The 15,816-nt window shown below is 41.1% G+C and overlaps 2 protein-coding genes across 7 annotated transcripts in view; one reads left to right on the forward strand and one right to left on the reverse strand.

The window, feature by feature from the left end:
* Window positions 1–15,816, reverse strand: part of ARHGAP6 (Rho GTPase activating protein 6) — a 532,244-nt gene that overhangs the window by 101,036 nt on the left and 415,392 nt on the right. The window lies entirely within an intron of this gene.
* Window positions 1,695–15,630, forward strand: AMELX (amelogenin X-linked). Of its 3 annotated transcripts, XM_006943549.4 has the most exons (8): window positions 1,695–1,823; window positions 4,150–4,228; window positions 8,242–8,345; window positions 9,750–9,815; window positions 11,723–11,770; window positions 13,154–13,198; window positions 13,466–13,891; window positions 15,472–15,630. In XM_006943549.4, the coding sequence occupies exons 4-8, from the start codon at window positions 9,762–9,764 to the stop codon at window positions 15,475–15,477; spliced, it is 579 nt and encodes a 192-aa protein (XP_006943611.1). In that variant the 5' UTR covers window positions 1,695–1,823; window positions 4,150–4,228; window positions 8,242–8,345; window positions 9,750–9,761; the 3' UTR covers window positions 15,478–15,630. The 3 variants fall into 3 exon arrangements, with proteins under 3 accessions (XP_006943611.1, XP_006943612.1, XP_044906282.1); XM_006943550.4 differs by lacking the exon at window positions 4,150–4,228 and having other exon boundaries at window positions 1,705–1,823; XM_045050347.1 differs by lacking the exons at window positions 4,150–4,228; window positions 11,723–11,770 and having other exon boundaries at window positions 1,705–1,823.

Here is a 15,816-nt window from a genome sequence, read left to right on the forward strand (position 1 = left end):
ACTAGACTGTGGTGGTCTAGGGCTTGGGGAAAGGGAAACACGAAGAGACTGCTACGGAGCATGGGATTTCTTTTCAGGTGATGAAAATGTTCTGGAATTAGACTATGGGGAAGGTTGCAAACTTTGCAAAGATACAGAAAATGTATTAAAACTCACTCAATTGTACATTCTAAGTGGGACCTTTATGATATGTAAATTCTGTATCAATAAAATGATTAAAATTCTTTTCATAGATCTTTTAATAATTTCTTTTTTTTTTAGCATTTATTTATATTTGAGGTGGGGGGGAAGGGGCAGAGAAAGGGAGATACAGAATCCGAAGCAGGCTCCAGGCTCTGAGCTGTCAGCACAGAGCCTGACATGGGGCTCGAACCCACGGACTGTGAGATCATGACCTGAGCCCATATCAAGAGTCAGAGGCTTAATCGACTGAGCCACCCAGGTGCCCCAACACTTCATTCCTTTTTATGGCTGAATACTATTCCATCAGATGGATACCATGCCATATATTTATATGTGTCCTACACCTTGGATGTTACAGATACTCAATAAATACTTTATACTAATGCTTTAAAAATTCTAGAGATGTGTGAAATGCTATTGAGAATAAACTTAGCACGTGACTATGATTCTCCTGAGAGCATGATGATGATACAGATGATGCACTAGGTAAGACCAAAAAAAAAAATGGAGATTTTGTTACTATTTTTGTAAAACTATGTTAGCATTATCCTGGGGGAGATGTTGTCTACAATTAGAACAGACTTGCACTTACTCCACAGATTTCTGTGACAGACTAGTGCATCTGTTTAATTTCATTTCAAGTAAAAATTGCCTGTAATAAAATGTATGTGAGTAGAATTAAATTAATTTCTGGTCTTCTTCCTGATTTATTTCATTCCGCTGAATTATGTCAGCTTCAAATCTAGTTAGTATCCCAAGCAGACATACCACTCATGATGCGATTTTTTTTTTTTTCTTAAACAGGCTATGCTATCACTGGATCTTGACATAAGTTAGGGATGTGAGGAAGAAGATGCTTGCTGGACAGCTGCTCAGGGCTCTGTCCGTGTTCGAGGGGCCAGGAGCTAAAACAATAAATGTGACAACACATCGCTGATACTTAGGTCCCACCACATATCTATCTCTTGTTTCCTGTTGAATGGGCGGATCGCATAAGAATCATATTCTGACATTTTGTATTTATATCCCTGTGGGCAGTTCCTTAAGAGACGGAGATGAAAAGTATGCCACTAAAGTGTAACAATATAAGAATGTTCTGTCCAAGAACAATAGGGGAAACTCTGCAGAGCACATATGTGAGAACGATCATTTCCAACCTTTTAGGCGGTGACTTATTTCCTATGCTGCATTAAATTTGCTCCTTTCTGGGGCGCCTGGGTGGCTCAGTCGGCTGCAAGTCCGACTTTGGCTCAGGTCGTGGGTTCGAGCCCTGCATCGATCGGGCTCTGTGCTGACCGTCAGCTCGGAGCCTGGAGCCTGCTTCGGATTCTGTGTCTCCCTCTCTCGGCCCCTACCCCACCCGCATTCTGTCTCTGTCTCTCTCAAAAATAAATGAACGTTAAAAAAAATAATTAAAAAAAATTTGCTCCTTTCTCCCCTTACTGATGTTGTCCCATTTTCCGGGCAGTAAGGTAAGTGTGCCAAAGAGTCAGGAACACTGGCTGAGGTCAGGCGTCACGGGCCAGTGACCCGCCCACAATTTTGAGCTAGGCTGTCCTCCCAAAGAAAAGTTCTCTCCACCTTCGCATGTTGCTTTCGTTCAGAAAACACCAGTCTGTGCTTGCGTATGCTGAACCCCGGTAGGTAAATGCAACTTACTCTGGTGTACTTTGCCCAATAGGCAGAAATCAAAATGCTTGTTTTTACGTTACCGTGTTATCTCTGTTAACACAGATGTAATGTTTTCGCTCCCGACAGTTACCAGTTAATTATAACCCACCAGATATTTAGCAAATGTTTACATATCTTTCAAATTACAAGCGGTATGAGCCCTTTCGGTGCATGCTTATATTATTAGGCTATTTTCTACTACTAATCTAAAAGGGGCCCTGTCGCTTTAAAAAGTCATGTTTTTGTCTTTGAGTTTATGTTCGGCTTTTTGTTTTTTCCCTCCGGGAATGAATATTATATAAACCCAGGGCCTATGGGAAACAGAGCCCTGTCACTCATCACTCTTACTGAGCACAAATGAGAAATTATACCCCAAACCTCTTGTGTCTCCCTTGCATTCTTTGTACTCATGGATTATTTAGAATAAATAAAATAAAATCTTGGCTTCCCACAGACTTTCAGAAATGAGACTCTTAGATAAGCATTGTTAATATTTTGGTGACGATCTCCTCAAATGGAGAAAAAGGAAGAGAGGGAGGGAGGGAGGGAGGGAGGGAGGGAAAAGAAGGAAGAGGAGGAGAAAGAATTGTTTTAGAGAAAGCGAACTCGGAATATTTTTTTCACTTAACTACATGTCACAAACAATTTTCTATGTCAACAAATACAGACTAACACCCTCCCTCGGACTATTACATGTACCATCGTTGATTTGAGCAGCCCCCTGTTGGTAGACATTTTGTTCTCAATGTTAGTTCATCGTGAAAACAGCAGGCACTGCCTATAATTAACTCTTCCCCCGATGACTCAGTGTGTGTGTATCGGTGAACACACAATCACTGCGAAAGCAGAAAGTGGAGGACTACAGGCTGAAAGACTGAAGTGGTCTTATTACAATTAATACCTTTTGGTGTCACTATTCTCCCTCTGCTCCCCCGTCACCCCTTTCTCATCCTCGGACACGCAAGCACAGAATGTGTTAGTTTCCTGAAGCCAAGACGGATGGTTTGTTCCAACACCCACTCCCAGAATTCTCTGGAGAATTCCAGAGGCCGTGAGTAGTTTGAGAACTGGACCACTGTCCTATTCACATTTGTACTCCAAGGCCGATGACTGCATTAGGCATATACTAAGTGCTTGATAGTGGCTGCTGAAGTCATATCATAATTTTGGCCTGTGAGAGTTATGTTCAGAGCTTGTGACCAAGGGCCATGTCCCTTTCCTGTGTAGCTGTTTTATTTCCTACTGCTTCATTTATAAGTGTCACCTTTTCTTTTCAGGACACCTGTGGCTTGCTAAGCCTGTCACCAACTTTGATCACCACTTTGAATTACCCTCCCCAATGCATTTCCCTCTTCTTCTTAAATTTTTTTAAGTTTATTTATTCGTTTATTTTGAGAGTGAGCGAGCAGAAGGGGAGGGATATATATATATATATAGAGAGAGAGAGAACGGGAAAGAGAATCCCAAGCAGGCTCTGGGCTGTCAGCACGGATGCTGACATGGGGCTCGAACAGTGAGACCATGACCTGAGCCCTTTTGCTTTCTGGTTCCTTACCTCTGTTATTTCTTATCTTATGCTCCCTGTCCCAAGTCTACACACTTATTAAATGCTGTTAGCCAGTAGAAGATCCCTCTTTTTTTTTTTTTCATAGCTTCAAACAACCAGGCAAAAAACACAGCGAATTCCAGGGCATTCTGGAATAGGTACTAGTGGGTTGCAATCAATAAAGTATATGAATGTGAGCCAGAGAGGGTATTTTGTTGTTATTCTTTTCAAATTGCTCCTTCGGCTGAAGTCATTCTAGAAGCTTAATAATAATAATAATGACTTTATTATATTAAGCAAACGAACTCAGTGACAAGTAAGAAAAGATCAAGCAGATCTATCATAGTATATTTGCTTATAGTGTACTCCAGTTTGAACTAACAGATCACAGCCAAATATAATAAGGGGGCTAGGATAACGGATTCTAAACCTTTTACAGTATCTCCCTTTTTAAGTTCTTATTAAAGTCCATTTGCAGGAAAGTCTATAGGAAGCATTGACAGCAATGCTGAGTTATCCATCTTAGCTGTTTAAAAGGCCTATCAAAATCAATGAATCAAGAAATCAAGGGCACCTGGCTGGCTCAGTTAGTAGAGTACGCAACTCTTGATCTTAGGGTCATGAGTTCGAGCTCATGTTGGGTGTAGAGATTACTCGAAAATAAAATTAAAAAAAAAAAAAGCAATCTGGGCTTCTTTGTCTATGGAGAATCCACGTAGGTTAAGTACTTTTTTTTTATATTTTCATAGTGTCATGAAGAACTCTACACCTTCTTCAATTGATCAACACATCCATCTAGCACCTAGCTCGTAAAAGAGACTTTTCTAGGTAACAAAGAGCTCCCAGGGAAGTATAAGACACAATATCTGACTTCCCAGGGTTGCAAAGGGAAGTCACTGTGTCTACTGGAATCACTTAGTGGTGGTGTACCTGAGTTCTGAAGAAGGTACGACTACACTCCAGCAAAAAAACCAGCCTAGAGAACAATATTTTCTCACAAGTGAATATCAACAGAAGAAACGTTTAAAAGTCGACTTGGGCTCCAGTTACTTCAGAATACTCACTCGTGAAATTATTCCAGAATACTGGACAATCTGGGACCTGCTTTAAAAGGAGATTTAAGAGTTGAGCTCAGATAGATTCAAAAAGGCTTCGGGACCTCCTACTACCCGACTTCTCCAAAGAGCACCCACATACCTCAATGCCCACTAAAAACCAGGAAGTTCGTTAAAACCCCCAAACAAAACAGAACATCCTCCCGGCAGCCAACACCACTCGGAGCATCTCTTTACTTGCAGTCCACACAGAGTTCTAACAAGCTCGGACATAAGATCTTCCCAGCACACCATGAATTAGGAGCAGCAAGTTAGAAGGGGAGAAGTCGTTAGCATAAGCAACATGGGAAGAGCAAAATGTGATGAGTTGTAAGACAAGGGAAGAATAACTATAAAAGCTGTTGTTGTTGTTGTTGTTGTTGAGTGCATACGATTTAGCCAGACATTGCAGGAGGTGAAGACATTTAAAATATGCTTCCTCTCAGAGCTCAAGACTGCTGGAGCTCTTGACTACCATGGTCTTTCTTCATTAAACATATTCAGTTGGGCCAAAATGAGGAGGCATAATAGTGGTGCGTCAGATTCTTGCTGCCTGGGATTAACGCGTGCTTTCCCATCTCTGACCGGTGGCAGGCAGAAATCATCTGGGTTTTGATTTGCGCCAAAAAGAGTAGACGGCCCCCCAGCCTGAGGTCCTTCCACATGAGTTGCCTGTTTTGTGGCCCTGCTTAATCCTACAGGTCTCAGGAAGGATTTAGGGCAGCTGCTTCTGGACCAGAAGATGTCCCAGATGTGATTTTTGTATAACCCTTTCTTGGATGTTCCTCCTTTCCACTAAGCAAGAATGAGAACCTATAGGGGAGCCTGGGTGGCTCAGTCAGCGAAACGTCCCACTTCGGCTCAGGTCATGAGCTCACAGTTCGTGAGTTCGAGCCCCGCATCGGGCTCTGTGCCGACGGCTCAGAGCCTGGAGCCTGCTTCAGATTCTGTGTCTCCCTCTCTCTCTGCCTGCCCCCTAACTCGCAGTCTGTCTCTCTGTCTCTCAGAAGTAAATAAACATTTAAAAAATTTAAAAAAGGAATGAGAACCTATAATTCATAAGGGTGTATATTCACTCATCATTTTGGAGGAGAGCTGGAATGAGTGAATAAGTGAATGAAGACACATTCTGGAGTCATCTTGTTATAGCTGTTCCAGAGATGACGCCATAGAAAAAAATAGTTTATGCTTATGATCCATTGTTTAAAATAGTGATTTTTTTTTAAAAGAGAAGACAATATTTGATATCAAAGTGCAAGGAAAACAAGAACACAAATGCTTTGGAAATGTTATAGCCTCTACATAACAAAATAAGCAGTCAATCTAGTAAATTCTGTTTTCTTTTTTGACAAACTCAACTTATTGAAATAATTGCTTATAGAAAAAATTTTAATTGAAATTTTGTTTTTTCCCCCCAAACATTAACTTTTAAACTGCATTTGTGGGACCTAAATTAGTGGAAGAAATTTCAAGCAGAGAGATCCATATTTTAATACCCTATGACTCAGAATGTGCAGTGGGAGAAAATAAACAGAAAGAACCACATAATTTCTATTGTATTTGCCATCAAAGCCTGAACAACTGTCCATAGTGAATTGCTATAACTCACTATGCAGTGGACCAGAGAAATTAATGCCACAATGGGGGATCTTTCTGTTGATCCTTGTCAACAAATATGAGTCCCTCATTTTTGAAACATGACAGAAAGGAATGAGATAAACTTGCTAAAACTACAAGACCGCTAATAGCTCGCCAATGGCCCTATTAATAGAGATTAACCACAAATTTGCAGGAAAAACATGTCCTGAATCCTTTCAGATACCAATATACGTAATTAAATAAACTAGAAAACAAAAGATTGAAAAAGAACGCAATGTGATTCTACATTACCCTTCCTCTCCCTCCTCCTTTCCCTTACCACCTTGCTGCACAACCCCCTGCCCCCAACCTCTTCCTCTTCTAAGTAAGCGGATGCCAATCCTCTTATAGAATTCATCAGCAAACATATTCACAAGTAAACGCAAACCTGGACACAAATGGCTTTTAGGACTATATTCTATATTGCCTTTCATTCATACCTTTCTCCTGTTACAATCTTCCACTTCCTTCTTTGCAATCTCTCTCTGTCTCTCCCTCTGTCTCTCTCCCCGATTGAAACCCTGATTGAAAGAGCTACCTTTCTTCACCGTGGTTATTCATTCCCTACTAATTCATCTGTAAAGATCAACTTAGAATCTTATTTATTAGCACGTTTTAAACATTTATTGCACGCCAAGTGATGGGGTTGGGGAGGATGATAACTTTCCATTTCCCCCAGAGATGCTTCTCATTTAGTTTTCAACTAACCCTTGTAGGTAGATTCTATAATTATCCCCATTTCACTGATGAGGAAACTGAGGCTCGAATAGGCTAAACCTCTTGTCAGTGGTCCCTCAACCCTTGGTGAAGCTGGGGTCAGTACCCACGTAAGTCTAAGATCTAGTTCTTAATAGTACTACATTGCCTTTCGTGGGTATTTTCTCCTTGAATTTAATTCAGCCAATGCGGAGCATGTTTATAAAAACATACGCACATGTACAAACTTTAAAAATATGACTAAAGTAGTAAAAGAGATCTGGCTATACTGCCAATGGTGTCTGGGTATATACTCAGCATTTCCTTTACTGATCTAATGTTGATAGACAACTCATCAGCTACCTCTTATCACCAGTTGCAGATTTGCTTTTTAACTGATCGGATCCTAGAGTAAAAGACAAAAATCCATGTGCTTTACTAAGGTAGAAGGGTAAAAGACATATGAAATTAATAGCTAGATCATAGATCCTCTCAGAGGCAGAAGGGCTTCGGTTTTTGTTGTTTAGGCAAAGGAGAGGCTGCTGAGAACATGGGAACAATGGCACCTAAAGGGGAAGTCAAGAGGCTCTGAAAAAGAAAGAGGAATTTGGAATTGCTTGTAAGAGAAAGTGGGATCGGGCCAGAAGGACGTGGGCACAAAGGACCATCATCCTGCGAGATTGTTATGTGGGAGGGGGGCACCAGAGCCATGTCCCACACACGATGCTTAAGTGTGCAGTCTGGTGCGTGACGTTTCTCGCCTCGTCCTTCGGATCATCAGGAAAAGTCTGCTACTGTGATCATCTTGAGGTCATGGTTCCTTGGGGGGCAGGTGGGTTGTAGGATGGGGCCAAGGAGAAGTAACTTTGTCCCCTCTTTCAGTGGACACCGGAGTGGTGATAGAGGAATGGGCACAGGCAACAGAGAAAATGCATTCAATGGAAGTAGAAAATAGAGCAGTGGGGATCCCGAACTTAGAATCCCTCAGAGAAATACTGGGGAGAGCTTTGGGGTTTTACCAGAATGGGGGTTTTAATCAACTTATCCTGATCTGAAAGGGATGATGAACCCTAGGGGACATGTTGATTACCCTATAGAGACTCAACTATCTAGCTTTTTGGGTAAAGAACAATGTTACGTTTGCCAGAACCAGGGAACAGACAATGACATAGCTCTTCTTGAACGTAACTTTGAATATATCAGCATGTGCAGTCAACTTATTTGCTGACTTACAAACAACCCGATGAAATTTTTTGCCAGTTAAACCTATTATTGCCCATAATGAAAGACTCTAAATGCACTAATCACAACATGCAGCCTTCTGTTTGATCACAGTTTTTAAAACTTCATGATACAGGGTTTTTTAGGTATACTCAACACATTTTCCTTCAGAAATCTGATTGGTTGTTCTAGATGCTGTGAATGATATAAATTGAGCTCTCAGTTGGAAGAAATCTAAAGGATCAAGCATCCCTGAGTTTCAGACAGAAACCTCCTCTGAATACACATATTCAAAGGTATGTGGATTTTATTCATAATTTGGTATCCTTTCTGTTGTATTCATTTCCTTTACTGCATTTCATGTACGAAAAGATGCAAACCTATTCTGCATTTCTAATATTTTATGCTGTCATATTCAGTTACTTCTTCAGTCGGACCATAATTAAATTAGACTCTGATTACTTAGATGGATTATTTTACTCTCTAATGCAGCAGCGTGTCTGTCTGTATTTCACTAAGTTTTACTTCCAGAATCCCAAAGCACTTTTGGGGGCCAAATTTCACAGTAGAATATTTATTTTCATTACTTGCCAATTAAGATAAAAATGCTTTTTCACAGGCTGTGATCTATCTACGACTTTAAAAGCCATCTTGTTTAATTACATCAAATAGAACCACCAACTAAATGTGGGTTTTTTTTCCTCATTAATTCAAACTTTAAAAAAACAGATTTAGGAGGTAGAACGCGTCAGCGCACTTTTTACAGCCGGCATTATTACACAGGAGGCTCACTTTCTTTGCAAAATTCAAGACCTTGCTTCTGACAGTTTTCATAGTCAATAATTTGTACCACAAAGCAGTGTGCGTATTTTAGGATGGCCTGTTCCGCTTCATGTCCCAAGGGTCATAAAGTGTATAATTACGGTACAGTGCCAAACAAAAAGAAGATGTCATTGACTAAACATGGACTCTTTGAAGCGGAAGTCATTCAAAAGTCATGGCATGATCGCACAATATTAGCACTGTCCTCTCCCTTCCATTCAACCACATCTTTTGTTCCCGATCTGGAGCTCAGAGATGCCACCTGAGGGTCTTGCCTGAAGGCCTACCAGTTGAAACACCTGGAACTTCACTCCACTCCTTCCTTACTCTATTTTGGTAAATTCCTTAAGGCCTTTCGCAGACAATTAGTCTTTGGTTTTTGTTTTTTTTTTTTTTAACTTTTTTTTTTTTAGTCTTTGTTTTTAACAGCAGCAATGCTCAGGTGCACCGTACAAAAAAAACCTTTTTTGTGCGTCCTGGTTCTGAAAGTATCCAATACTGTGCACCTGGAAGATCTCCTCAGCTTTTAGAGCCAACTCTATTCTTTATGATCGTTAATCATATGCTACGTTTAGCTGCTATGAATCCACAGGCTACACAGGTATAGGAGAGCAGCAACCAAATCGTGGAGTGATAGATTGACATCTCTACAATTTGTTCTTCTCTCAACCTAAGTGAGAAGCATCCTTGTCACTCTCGTCATTCCAGAAGCAATGAAATGAGCTGAAAACTGGAAATCACATGTGAATGAAGTAACCTCACAAAGGATGGTCCCATCCTCTTTACTAGCGACAGACTAATATGGCTTATGTGGGTTTTATGGAGCATTAATTGTGTCCATATTTGCGAAGAGATTTAGCTGTGAACTTATATTTCAGGGCCAGCAAGAAATGGGGACCTGGATTTTGTTTGCCTGCCTCCTGGGAGCAGCCTTTGCTATGCCCGTGAGTAAAACACCCCTGCATAAGTCAATATCCAATTTCACAAGCTTGGAAATAAAAATCTGCCCCACAGTTGGTAAACTTTAGGGCTCAAGACAGTGCAAGATCAGATGTCCTCAAATGTCTCTGTGTTTCAGAAACACTTTGAAGAGCTTGTTATAAAAAAAAAATATTCAGATGTCTCCACCCAAGATTCTGATTCAGTACAGCTGGAGTGGGGGTGGTGCCCAGGACTCTGCATTTTAACAAGCACCTCAGGAGATTCTGTGGAAACAATTAGCTTGTAAATATCATCGCCCATCTCTAGATGGAGGAAACTTTTGGAAGGAACCCTTGAAAGGCCTCCAGAGAAAATGCTTAATCAGCCTTAGCCAAATACTACAAAAAAGCCAGTTTTCTCTAAAACCCACTTTCTCACAAGTGTCCAGCTCTCTTCCTGCCCTCCAAACTCCACTGCTATTATCCTTCAGAGGGTAAGATTTCTGTGTGAGGAATTTCTTTCTTGAACCCTCTCCCTGCTGTCAGAGGTCGCATCCCTTTGGGTGCACCTGCTAAGTACATGGGTGCTTCCGTGTGGTTGTCCAGAATCCTACCTCTGCCCAATGCATGTGGATATAGTTTACATTCAAAGGTACCAAGGACCAGGACGTCTGACCCATTCTCTTTAGACATAAGCACATCAGGTCAGAGAGCTTAGATCACTATCAGGCAAAGCAGGACCCAACTGCTTTTCGGTGGCATAAGGAAGAGTTGATACAACCAGAAGCCAGCCAAGCTTGCGTATCTGCCTCCTCTCTTCCTCTCTCACCCACAAGACCAAGATTCTGTGCTCTGCCTTCCTAAAATCCTGCATTGTGGCAATTTCTAGTCCCCTGAGGGGCCCCTGCATTACAAATTGAGCCCTTTTTCCACTCCTCAAGTCAGCACCCCTATTCCCTGAGGGCTTGCTTATATCAAGAAAGCACAGGAACGAAAAGTAGTTCACACTCAGATGAGAGCAAATAAACCTTCTAAAATACGAGCATTCAAAACTAATAGAGCCTTAATTAGCTCGATGTCTGAGGGAGATGTTCTGCATGATCCTGTCTCCTCTCCCTCTCCCCCACTCCAGGGCCAACCAGAATTGTACAATGCGGTCATCAGTCACACGGCCTCCACTTTTGACAGGCCAGCCAGTCCTGGTTTAGATCATTATTCAGGCTGATTTTTATTTTGAACTTTCCATTTTTTCTTCCATAAAAAACTGGGACAGAATAATAAAAAGAAGCAGTCGAAATCAACTCTCTCACTTTCCATGGGATTTGTAATGTTTCCACCTTACCTCCCCCTCTCCTCATGTTCATCAATAATTCACAGGCAGTTGTTTCCTTAGTTGTTGTCGCTGTGCTTTGCACACCAATTGTGAGGAATCTCTGGGATACTTAAGCACTTCTCCACCTCCTGATCTATAAGGGAAGGTTTGGGAAACAGTTCTCGTCGGTATTTCAGAATTGTGTAGGAGAAACACATCTCTCTTTCCAACATGGAGCGAGTTGCATTAAGACATAAAATGGTGGATGGGATAGAGTAGGATTAGTCGACAACATGGATGGGGGAGGGTGTCAAAGATCACTGGAGGATAAATGTGTCTGGTTTTTGCTTCTGGGTCTTGGGAAAGTCATTTAGTTGTTCTGGACGTCTTTAAAATAAGAGGGCTCCTCTCCTACACAGCGTACATGTTCAGACTAAAAGTAGACCTCAAATATATTCTGCACCATGTAGATTTTTTTTTTTAAGTAGCTTCAGTCTCCCTTAATGTGAACAATTGCATATTGACTTAATCTCTTCCTCTCTCTCTCTCCCTCTCTCTTTCTTCCCCCCTTCTCTCCCTCTCCCTCTTTCTTTTTCTTCTCCTTTCCCCTCTATAAAAGCTACCACCTCATCCTGGGCACCCTGGTTATATCAACTTCAGCTATGAGGTAATTTTTCTCTTTACTAATTTTGACCATTGTTTGACTTAACAATGCCCTGGGCTCTGTAAAGAGTAGCGTGTTGATTCTTTGTTCAAGATGTTTCTCAGTCCCGCTTTTTCAGTTCCCATTACCAGCTTCCTGGTTTAAGCCCTGATGGGTTGCCTGAAGCCCGCATTGCCCCCAGCACACTCCTGCTCGGCCTCTCTGACTCAGTTTCTCCTCCTTATATGGCTACAAAATTATCCATCAGGAACTACCACTCGGGGTGGGGCTGCATGGTAGGGCAGAAAGTGAACAGCAAAGCTGTTCAGCCTGTAAAAGTTGGGGGAGTCAGCTGTTTTTTAAGATCCTTTCCAGCTAGAAACTCCTAATTCTAAGATGTTCACACTCTATGTGTCTCCTTTGTTTGTCTTTGCTGAAAGATCAATGGTCAGTGACCAAGTGGTCTATGAGACATTCTGCAGAGCAATGGAAAGCATGAGATTTCTGGAAATCAGGTTTGAGGCTCTCCTCAACCCCATTCTAATCATGTGACCTGTGGCAAATCATTTTCTCTCTTTAAAACTTTGGTTTCCTCATCTGGAGAAGGGAAATAAGTATAATACCCACACTTCAAAGTATGGTTGAGGAGCAAAATGGTTATGCAATATAAAAGGTGTTCTGTCAAGTATAATTTGAGCAAGGTCAATAATGTGTTTGTTGTATTGATATCAAATGCTGTACTACTACTATGTGAAGGAGTCCCCAGAACTGAGGTTGTAGCCAAGTATATACTGTTGAAAAAGGAATGAAACTCCTACTTCTTTGGTAGGCTCAGACGACAATCTGTGAATCTGTTTACTCACATGTAACCTGAGGAAAAGTGTTACTGAGAAGAATTTGAGGCAACGTATTCTGTTAAACCTTAAGAGGTTGATATATTTGACCAGAAAATCTGTGTTTCTAGGATGAGGGACAGTTCTTCCACCTCCTTTATTTTTGCATTGTGACATCAGATCAACAAAAGACACGACTCACGTTATATCACATTAATTTTTTTGTTTTGTTTTGCTCTGGCAAAGAAGAGCAGGAGCTGGGGAACTGAACAGAATTACTACTTTTGTGACCTCAGTCAAGCTCATAAACTTCTTTAACTCCCCATGACCTTGTCCGTAAAAGTGAGTGTGATGATACTTGCCTCGGAGTATGTGAGAAAACATGAAAAATGTGTGTGATGGATGTAATGCAGTGCATAACACATAGGAAGCACCTGACAAATGTTTACCTTATTCTTTGATCTGTAGAACTCACACTTTCAGGCTATCGATATTGACAGGACTGCAGCATCAGTGAGTGCATTTCATGTAACTAAACTAAAGCACATGTATTCTAATGTCTCTTTTTCTTAAGGTGCTCACTCCTCTGAAGTGGTACCAGAACATGATAAGGCATCCGGTACGTACATTTTTTGGTCTTTATTCCCTTAAAATATTAAGCATGTGTTTCAATTCCCTTTTAAGTGAAATAACATATCTATGCCACATACAGACACTAATGGAAAATCCAGTTTGTAGAAGGTCATATCTGTGTACACAGTTAGAAATTCTTGCACAGGAAAAATGCATAAATATTCATAGTCATAATGACAAAGACAACATGACTACTTCTCCAGTTGGAAGTCAATGGAGCCAATGGTAAACCTGACTCTTTGTTTCTCACCAGTACCCTTCCTATGGTTACGAACCCATGGGTGGATGGCTGCACCACCAAATCATTCCCGTGCTGTCCCAGCAGAACCCCCCGAATCACGCCCTGCAGCCTCATCACCACATCCCCATGGTGCCAGCTCAGCAGCCCGTGGTCCCCCAGCAACCAATGATGCCAGTTCCTGGCCAACACTCCATGACTCCAACCCAACACCACCAGCCAAACCTCCCTCTGCCTGCCCAGCAGCCCTTCCAGCCCCAGCCCGTCCAGCCGCAGCCTCACCAGCCCATCCAGCCCCAGCCACCCGTGCACCCCATCCAGCCCCTGCCGCCACAGCCACCTCTGCCTCCGATGTTCCCCATACAGCCCCTGCCCCCCATGCTTCCTGACCTGCCTCTGGAAGCTTGGCCAGCAACAGACAAGACCAAGCGGGAAGAAGTGGTGAGTATCCCTTGAAGCCACGACAACATCTGTGAAAATGTTGTAAAGCAAAATTGGCCCCCAGAGTTCTAAGTTCTCAAACAAACCGCGATCTAGAGTTTCAGTAGCTACAGGTCAATGACTCTATTAGTCTGAGCGTGTGTTGTAACTTTATATTATAAACAAGTTTATCTATGAGGCATAGTTTTTATGGTGGGTTTAAGTTCTATGATTATTTTGAACTTCTAGAATATGTATTACTGAAACCCATTAATTTTAAGGATAGCAGTATAAGGGAATATCAGTTTTTCTTATATTTCAAGGGTTTAACTAGCAAGAATAGGCTAGATTTGCACTGAAGATAAAAAAAAAGGGGGGGTAAGTTTTGAGAGTGGGTAGGATGCAAATAATTGAACAGGCTACAAAAGGTGGGTGGGAAATCTCTTTGAGGACCCTTTGAATCTCTTTAAAGGAAGATTACCCGTCTAGAGCGGTTTTTAATCTAACTTAGAGGAAGCTAGATAGTCTATCAGATTCCTTTTCAGGGCTGGGTTCTATAGGTTAATCTTTTAGCAAGAAGTTTTCACAATTCAGCACAAAATTAATTGCATTACAGAAAACTCTTCCAAATGAGTGGGAAATAGCCAATAAAATAAGTGACTCATATCCCTATTCCCAAACCCTTATTCTGTGTATATGAGATTATATAATTCTACTGCATGTATGCATGCAAATGTGATTCCATGTTATAAATGCTACTGAGGATTTTCTCCTGAGAAGCAGCGAGGGGTGAGATGGAAATGACCCGGATGGGGAGCTAGCATACCCAGGTTCCAGTTCTGGCTCTGCTTCCAAAGAGGAAACAATATTGTACAAGTTATTTCAAATTCATGGGTGTTTTCCCTTTTTGAAAATAAGACAAAGTGACTAACTCAGATATTTCAAGCCCCTGTCCAAGTACAACTACCACAGTTTCCCAACAAGAAGTTATACTATCTGACATATGTGTCTTCACAATTATGAGCATATCTATGGCGAGTATGGGACAGAATATTTGAAATTGTATCCCAAATAATTTGGTGCCTATAGTTGATTACTAGCCTAAGGTAATGCTCCCTCTGTATAGAAAATGCATTTATTTATCTCTTTATTAATGATTAAAGCCATGAACTTTATAATGTGTTCGCATCTTGGCAGAGCTATTTATGGAAAGGTGACTTTGGGCAGGTAGTCTGAACTCTTTAAAACTCCTGTGTAAAATCAGAGTATAAATATTGGTAGCTTCTTAGGGTTGTTTTACAGAAAATAAAATCAAGTGATGAGCTCAGAGCCTGGCGTGCAGGAAGAATTCAGTAAAGGGTAGCTGCTGTTATTTTATTATTAATTAATAGCTGTAGGTGTCCTGAAGGCAAGGTCGTCCATTCTGGATACCTCCTACCTAATGACAAGGAGATAACAAAGAAACTTTGAATACTACCGAATTCAACTTAAATGGTTATACATTGCTTTGGCAGAACTGAAGCCACACATGTGATGTAAGTGACACTCGCTAGGAATATTTGTAAATTGTTTTGATTCTTCCTTTTGTTGTTATTTTTCAGGATTAAGAGGTCAGAAAATGGGAAGAGAACTGAAGGAAACACTTCAGATACTTTCAGAATGACACAAGAAAACGAGTTTCGCCTGCCATCACTTCGCTTAGTAAAAGCTGTAACTAAAAATCAGTACCACTAGCAAACAATAAAATGGTTTAAAAATCATCCATATGTTTGTGCTGAATTACGCGTCAAATTTCGTGTCACCTCAGGGAACTTATCATAAATGGCTACTCTTGAATAAGGTGGGAACTGCTCATTTACACGTGCAAAGTTGACCATTCTGCAGGCAGATGAGGACTGTTTTCCCTTTTAGAGAGAATTTATACAATCTCAAAACATTAAAAAAAA

This window comes from Felis catus, chromosome X (assembly GCF_018350175.1).
Source record: "Felis catus isolate Fca126 chromosome X, F.catus_Fca126_mat1.0, whole genome shotgun sequence".
NCBI classification, from domain to species: Eukaryota; Metazoa; Chordata; class Mammalia; order Carnivora; family Felidae; genus Felis; species Felis catus.